Below are 8,919 nucleotides of genomic sequence, written 5' to 3' on the forward strand. Positions count from 1 at the left end.
TTTTACGTTTTCGTTTTTCACTCCCCGCCTTCCAAGGGCCATAACGTTTTTATTTTTCTGTCAATAGTGTGGTGTGAGGGCTTATTTTTTTGCGGGAGGACTTGTCGTTTCTACTGGCACCATTTAAAGTACCATATAATGTACTGGGAAACGGGGAAAAAATTATTTGAGTGGTGGATTTCGAAAATAACGAAATTCCTCCCTTGTTTTTGGGGTTTTGTTTTTACGGCTTTCACCGTGCGGTAAAAACAACAATACGTGTCTCAATATGATTACGATGATACCAAATTCATATGTTTTTTTCTATATTTTAATACTTTTACAAAGAAAAAACAATTTGTTAAAAAAAAAATTCTGTTTCACCACATTCTGAGAGCCAGAACTGTTTTATTTTTTTCCTCGATTGAGCGGTGTGAGGGCTTATTTTTTCGGGACGAGTTGTAGTTTTTATTGGTACCATTTTTTGGTACAAAAGATTTTTTGATCATTTTATTTTATTTTTTGTTAGGGCTAAGGTGACCAAAAAACAGCGATTCAGGTGTTTTAATTATTTTTTTTATGCCGTTCACCGTGCGAGTTAATGCTATATTATAATAGTTCGGACTTTTACAGACGCGGTGATACCAATTTTGTTTATTTTTAAAAAAATGTACATAGTGCTTGTGGAAGAATGGGAAAAGGTTTTTGTTTTTTTTTTAACTTTTTTTTTAATATTTTTGTATTTTTATTTTTTTTACACCCCGGAAAAATTAATTTAAAGGAACAGTGTCATGAATTTGTTTTTTTAAAAAATTAATTTGTGTTTTTATTTAATAAAATATTATATTGACTTTATTTAAGTTTTTTTTTTTTATTGACACTTTCTTACTGTACTGGGGGCTGCCATGTTTTATTTCATCTGTGTATGTGTTTCTTAACGACACATACCCAGATGGAACACGGCGGCACAGTGCATAGCACACAATGAACGGGAGCCGTTCATTGCATCTGCCATCTGGCTCTGTATTGCGCAGGCGCAGTTCAGAGCCACCCAGCAGAGAAGCTGGTTTGTAGGGAGATGGCAGGCGCCATTATGAAGACCGGCTGCACTGCTGGTAAGGTGTGTGTGTCTCTGTCTGTCCCTCTCTCATAGCCCCCCCTCCTGTCGCTAGATGTATTGTCAGTGTGGATGGTGTGCGGACTGTGATCGGGTGAGGTATCCGTCAGCAGGCGGTCGGGGAGGAGACTGTCAGCAGCAGGTGGTTTTTCCTATCACAGAGTGGTGCGACATTCTCCTCTACTGCGGAGGAGACTGTCAGCAAGATTGTATGGGGACGATGGGGGAGACTGTCAGCAGGATTGTATGGTGATGTGTCCCCATCCAAACTTGCTGACAGTCTCCTACAGCGTCACCATACAATCTTGCTGACAGTCTCCTCCGCAGTAGTGTGTGGAGGTTTATTTTTTTTCGAGGGGAGTTGTAGTTTTTAAAGTACCATATAATGGGTGAATTGGAAAAAACTGATTCTAAAAAAAAAACTTCTAATTTTATTTTAAGATAAGGTAAATATATACAGCCCCAGAACCAAGCTCTGTACATAAATATGCAGAACCAATCTCATTACACATATATAGCTCCAGAACCAAGCTCAGTACATATATGTATATATGTGTTCATTTATACAGCATCAGAACCAAGCTCAGTACATATATACAGTGCCAGAACTAAGCTCAGTACATATATAAAGTACTAGAACCGAGGTCAGTACATATATACAGCACCAGCACTAATACAGCTCTGTATAGCGCTCATTTGCAAATTTAGTTTAACCCCTGCCATATACGTTTGTACAACATAAAACGACCGCTCTCAGTATAGCCTGAACAATGGTAAGGATATGCGGTTTCACAAAAAAGAATGATACCATCCATCATCTTGCTGCAGATCATACAGTGACTACAGTACTGATAAGTCACAGGGAGAATAAACATTTACATTGAGTGACTCACAGGTGACGTCTCAGATTTTTTTCGTTCTTTTTCTCCATCCGGTCCAAATCTCTATGATAACTTCTCCCGGCCACGACCCATTTTTGCAGAGTTTGCCGCTCAGATGTCACTTGATGCCCCCGAATATAATGGTATCACACACTGCGCCCCTGAATACAATTGTACTAGATACTGTACCCGTGAATATAATCGCACCATACTCTGTCCCCATGAAATCGTGTCAAACACTGTAAAGTAAAACACCACACTCACTAACACTGCCGCCTCTAGATGGCGCCAGTCACACTGCCCCCTGTAGATGGCACCAGTCACACTACCCCCTGTAGATATGGTTTCCAACGCTGCCCACAGGAAAATAAAACATTCTCACCTGTCCCCGTTCCCACGCCTTCCTCCAGCGACGCAGGACTGGTCAGAGACAAGGTAGCGTAATGGTGCAGTTGGCGTGATGACGTCATCGCGTCGACTGCGTCATTACCAAAGCGCTGAATGGCGAGTTAGGTCTCGTCAGCGCTAGAGTAAGCAATTGTATCCGCGTCCTAAGGACGCGGATACAATTGGGTAGAGGTTCCGCTTCACCACGGCTGTATTTTTTAACAACCGTTTTAGGAGAACCAGGGCGAACTGGGCCCCCTTTTTAGCCTTGGGCACAGGGCACTTGCCCAGATTGCCCTCATTATAATCCGCCCCGGTCATGGCGTATCCCTAGTGACATTTATCATCATCGTCTGGCCGCCAGTTTCATTCTAAGACGGTGGAAGGCAAGAAAATCTTTGGGGACCAGAGGCTAGGTGATTGTTTTTATTTTTAATGTTTTTTTTTAATCTCCCCCTTCCCCCTCTAATGTTTAATTAAAGCTATGGGAATGCCAAAATGACAGTCCAGTGAGTCGGGGGACTGTTAACCTATAACATTTAGTCAGATATTTTTTTCAGTGGAGGTTAGAAAGCCACTTTGTGTAGCCCCATTTTAGAGCTATATTTGGCAAAGGCCTGAGGAATTACTATGAAGATTTAAAAAAAATAATTATTATATTTATAATTATTATGTATATATTATATATACACAAAAAAATGTTAACCGCACAGTCAGGTCATAAAGATGAGCGTGCAAGCCCGCCAGGGACACGACCAAAGTCATCCAAAATGTATATTCCAAGAATCAGGCAGTACTCCAGAGATATAGAAAAATTTGCTTTATTCCATCAGTCAAAACAGCAACGTTTCAGCTCTAACATACAGCCTTTCTCGAGCTTGAGAAAGGCTCTATGGTAGAGCTGAAACGTTGCTGTTTTGACTGATGGAATAAAGCACATTCTTCTATTTTTACTACATCTCTGGAGTGCTGCCTGATTCTTGGAATATATATATATATATATATATATATATTTATTATGTATAAAACAAAAAGGGTCCTTTTGGATTAGGGCAGTCTGCACATTGCAAAATATGACTGCTTTGTTGTGGTTTGTAGTGTAAACAGCATACACAATATCTTTGGCTAAGCAATGGTCTGGCCAAGTATGAAAAATAATAATTACAGTGGAGTAACCTTAAAAACAGAGACATTAACATACTGTACTCATCTGCACATACACAGAAGTAGGGATGCAAATCGAAACTTCAATACTGTTTCGATACCGTGCACACTGAAACGGTTCAATACCGTTATTTCATGTATTTCGGTACGAAGCTGTGCGGCTGCACAGCTTAGTATAGTAATACATAAAAGTTGTTAGAGCGGGGTTGCGGCTGTGTGATACAGCTATTGCCCAGTCCTGAGAAGTGCGCGCGCACTAAAGACAGAACATGGCGGGTGCACTGCAAGACACCCCCATATTCTGTCTTCATTGCCAGCGCTGCCGCTCATTGGTGCAGCGCCGGCCGCATCACCTCATGCTGACAGCGCACGCACACTTATTTTCAGGAGCGGGGCAATGGCTGCATTACACAGCCGCAAACCCCTCTCTAACGGCGGATATAAGAGAAACCTCTCATCTCAGCCATTATTCCCCTAAATGCTACGATCAAAGCTGACCGCAGCATTCAAGGGATAAATGAGAAGGGGGGATGCCCTTTGGATTGTGATCGAGGGACATACCATATATGGGCAGACAGCCCAGGGTCCATTGAAGGACCCCAGGGCTGTCTGACCTTATTTCCTGTTGTTAGGACATACTTGGGTATGTCCTAACAACTGCCTGTGTACTAGCCGTACGCAGGCTAATGTACTGGCTGTCATGTCACGATGCAGGGTGTGGACCCACTGGACCGTACCGCGTAGCGGAACGGCAGCTGACCAAACAGGTAAGTACAGAGTCTAGTCCAGAGAGGGTACCTGTGGCAACATGGACAGCAGCAAGGCAGGCTCGGTTGAGACCAGGTGGCAGGCAGATATAGATATATGCCAGTACAATAAAGTAATATTAAATACAAATTTTTTACAATAAACAGTCTGCTTTGTATTGCTGGGGGGCGCGATGAGCTGCTTGAGCGGGTTGCCCCCTCTTTCTAACTATTTAAATGCCGCGGTCGCTATTGACTGCGGCATTTAACGGGTTAAACGAGTGGGATCGTGTTCGAGCGCGATCCCGCTCGTTACTGTGAATTGTCAACTGTAACATACAGCTGACATCTGCGTCGTATGGAGCGGGTTCACTCCGTGAGCCCGTTCCATACTTCCCCCTACCCGGCTATGACCTAGCCATACGTCAAATTTCGGGAAGGGGTTAATGTGAGGCACATGGAGGTTCGAAATTCATCACACCACGCGCATTACATCAGAAAATGGAAGAACATTTTTTTATTATTATTATTATTAATATTATTATTGTTGGCAAAGTATTGTTTTGGTATAGAGTATCGCAATACTACACAAAGTATCGGTATCGAAGTCCAAATTCTGGTATCGTGACAACCCTACACAGAAGCATTTTTATTTATGTAATTTTTATTTTATTTTTTAAATGTGTGATCTAAGGCTATGTTCACACGGGGTATTTTGCAGGAGGAATATCTGCCTCAAAATTCCGTTTGGAAGTTTGAGGCAGATATTCCCCTCCCTGCACGGCGATTTTCGCGCCGTTTTTCGCCCGCGGCCATTGAGCGCCGCGGGCATAAAACAGAGCGAAATACGCTTTCTTTGCCTCCCATTGAAGTCAATGGGAGGTCAGAGGCGGAAGATCCCAAAGATAGGGCATGTTGCTTCTTTTTCCCGCGAGGCAGTTTTACTGCTCGCGGGAAAAAGACGCCGACGCCTCCCATTGAAATCAATGGGAGGCATTTTCGGGCCGTATTTGCCGAGTTTTGCGATGCGGTTTCCGCGTCAAAAAACTCGGCAAAATACTCCGTGTGAACATAGCCTAAAAGAGGAATTTAATATTTAATTATGGGACAACCCCTTTAAACTTCTTGCGGCTACTTCTCACTCCATACGTACAGAGTGAATTTGGACTATGTAGGCTGGGCTCTACCGAGTAGCTATTCATTGTGAAGTAATTACATTTCATATGAACAGTGACTTTTAACCTAATTCCTGCATTACTTTTTTTTGGGCATTTTGTTTTGCCAGGGCCAAGTTCAAGGAGGACTTCGTTCAGGTATTCGAATTGCCCAGGGTACCTACTTCCGTGTAACACTTCTCAGACCTATTCCAGTCCAAGTAGATGGTGAGCCCTGGATCCAGCCACCAGGACAGATAATTATTTCTGCTGCAGGCCCAAAGGTAAGACCTTAAAAAAAAACAAAAAACGTATCTAATTGTGGTACATATCTTATGAACCTAGTGTTTTATTCCGAAAATGGCGCTATTTCTCCAAAAAAAAAAAAAAAAAGCTGCATGTGTTTCTCGGAGTGCAGGTTCTGCATATTTCATGCACACTAATTGGGTTAACTGGTCCTTTAAAACCCGAGCCATAGACTTTTTACGGCTCAGGTTTTAACTTGCTGCCCGCGCGATCGGGTAGCTGAATGTCGGTTCTCCGGCTGTCAGTGACTGCCGGGGACCCTGAGGAGAAGATAGAAGCAGCTTTCGTTGCTTCTGTCTTCTCTGATCACTTTTACACAGCGCTCAATGAACGCTGTGTATAGGAATAGAGGCAGCGGCTGCGCTGCTGTCTCTATTCCTTCCGGTGTTCATGTGACTGGTCACATGATCGCCGGGTGCCGTTAGTGACAGGCTGCTGGGTCTAACTAGACCCAGCACAGCCCAGTTAGTGACAATCGTCACTGTGAGAGGGCTGATTTCCCCTAGGAACTGGGGCTGCTGTGCAGCCCCAGTTACAGTGGAAAAGATGGTGTAAAAGAAAGAAAAAATATATATAACGTTCCCCAAAGGTCTTTTTTGAGGTTTGAGGGACAGACCATAGTAGTAAAAAAATAAAAGTAACGTAAAGTGCAAAAAAAAATTAATAATAACTACACATAAAATACCCACCCCAAAAAAAACGTTCCCCCTGCCAATCATTGTTGTAACGCTAGCCCGGACCCAATTACCCTAATATAGACATGTAATATATTAAAATTTACAGTAGACAATGACTATCACAAATAAAAGGTCTGTTTTAGGGTAAAACTATGTTATTAAGCATTTAAAGTATAGATGTGTGTTTTACTGCATCAAACCGTTTGATTTATACCTATTTTATATATTTTTTTAAATAATATTTTATATTTTTTTGTTTTTAGGTTCATATGCTAAAGAAATCTAAGCAGAAGCAAAAGAAAACCTCATCCAGCTCCAAAGACTTGAAAGGAGATTCTGTTACACTCTCTAATGACAATGGAAGTTAAGAACAAAAGTTTGCACTGGAACTTCTCAGTTAAACACTGCAGTGCGGACTTGAGGCTTAATAGGACCGAAGTCCCGTAAATGCCTCCTAAGGGATCCTAACCAGGAATTCTACTTCCATACTAAACTTTTATTGTGTTGCAACTGTGTAATGCAGCTCCTGCAGCTTCCAGTGACCACTTTAGTAATAAGTAATCAGGGCTGTAGGCTTGTATACACACTGTAGATATTATTTCACCTTGTAAAGGTTAACAAGTAGCTTCTGCATGCTACAATGTGGCTGTCAGGGTGCAGTGTGATTATTTGTGGCTTAGACACTGTGCACTGGGTGATTATTTACCGTTGTGATTCTGCCAGGATGTATCAAGGGTATGGTATTTTCAACTCTCTCCTCTGTGATCACAATGTCCAAACAAGTGGAAAGGACGCCTTAACTGGCCATTATGTTACTCTTCTTACTACCAGGCTTCCAGATAAACAAAACATCCCATACGTGTTTCTTACTGTATTTCAAGCACTAGTTTTAGCAGGTGTTTTTTTTATTCTGTGGTAATATCAATATAAGCAGAATGTTCTAAATATGAGTTTCATTTCTCCCCACAAAAAGACTGGTTTAGTTTTGTTCCCCTAGTTTAGAATTTAGGCTATGCAAGGAAAAGGTGACCGTACGCTAAGCCCAGAATTATATGATCTATATGTATTAAATATGTTTTCTATGGAAGCGGCTGAGGTCAAGGTTCCCATGACATTTTCCTGTGTCATTATAGGAAGTATTTATTCCACGTGATTTACACCTGACGTATCACCACTCGAACATGTGATTTCTTCTCCACTGTTCAGCTATACACTAGTCCTTCTCAATGAATTAGAATACCATCAAAAAGTTAATTTATTTCAGTAATTCAATTCAAAAAGTGAAACTCCTATTATGTATATTCATTACACACAGAGTGATCCATTGCCAGCATTTTTTTTCTTAAGTGTTGATGATTATCGCTAATAGTTAGTGAAAACCCAAGATTTAGTCTCTCTGAAAATTAGAATATTGGGTAAAAGTAGAAGATTGTAGACTCTTGGTGTCACACTCTAATCCGCTAATCAACATACCACACCTGCAAAGGTTTACTAAGCCTTTAAAATGACTGGTCTGTTGCTCAGTGGTCCAAAGTCCTGTTTTCAGATGAAAGTAAATTTTGCATTTCATTTGGAAATCAAGGTCCTAGAGTCTGGAGGAAGAGTGGAGAGGCATCAATCCAAGTTGCTTGCGGTCCAGTGTGAAGTTTCCACAGTCAGTGATGGTTTGGGGAGCCATGTCATCTGCTGGTGTTGGTCCACTGTGATACATCAAGTCCAGAATCGGCGCAGCCGTCTTGCAGGAGATTTTCCAGCACTTCATGCTTCTCTCTGCTGACAAGCTTTATGGAGATTCTGATTTCATTTTCCAGCAGGACTTGGCACCTGTCCACACTGCCAAAAGTCCCAATACCTGGTTTATTAACCACAGTATCACTGCGCCTGATTGGCCAGCAAACTCGCCTGACCTAAACCCCATAGACAGTCTATAGGGCACTGTCAAGAGGAAGATGAGACACTAGACCCAACAATGCAGACGAGCTGAAGGCCGCTATCAAAGCAACCTAGGCTTCCATAACACCTCAGCAGTGCCACAGGCTGATCGCCTCCATGCCACGCCGCATTGATGCAGTAATTCATGCAAAAGGATCCCCGACCAAGTATAGAGGGCATATACTGTACATACTTTTCAGTAGGCCAACATTTCAGTATTAAAAATCATTTTTGAAATTGGGCTTATTTAACCCCTATCCGCACGAGTAAGTAACTGTACGTCGTCGAGGGAGGTTACTTCCCGCACGACGACGTACAGTTACTGAGTTTTTCCCGGTGCACACTGTCGGCGACAGTGTGCACCGGGAGGTCAGCTGTCGCCGACAGCTGATACTCCACTCTTGCCGGCCAGTGGTCCTTTGCCGCTGATTTAGGCGAATTAACCCCTTAAATTCGGCGATCGGTTGCAATCGCCGAATTTTAGTGGTTTCTAGCATATCGGCAGACCCCGGTCCGAAATCGCGGGGTTTGCCGATAGTATGGCAAACGGAAGCCAAACAATGGCTTCCGTTTCTG

General features: G+C 42.4%; 1 protein-coding gene across 1 annotated transcript in view; it reads left to right on the forward strand.

Moving 5' to 3' along the window:
• The window catches only part of DGKQ (diacylglycerol kinase theta), a 220,117-nt gene extending 212,619 nt beyond the window's left edge, over positions 1-7,498 (forward strand). Inside the window, exons 22-23 of the mRNA XM_075825529.1 lie at positions 5,560-5,712; positions 6,675-7,498. Coding sequence (XP_075681644.1) covers positions 5,560-5,712; positions 6,675-6,779 — 258 coding nt within the window. The 3' untranslated portion in view covers positions 6,780-7,498. The remainder of the gene's footprint in view (positions 1-5,559; positions 5,713-6,674) is intronic.
• The last annotated feature ends 1,421 nt before the right edge of the window (positions 7,499-8,919 follow it).

The sequence above is a fragment of the Rhinoderma darwinii genome, chromosome 1 (assembly GCF_050947455.1).
Source record: "Rhinoderma darwinii isolate aRhiDar2 chromosome 1, aRhiDar2.hap1, whole genome shotgun sequence".
Taxonomy (NCBI): Eukaryota; Metazoa; Chordata; class Amphibia; order Anura; family Rhinodermatidae; genus Rhinoderma; species Rhinoderma darwinii.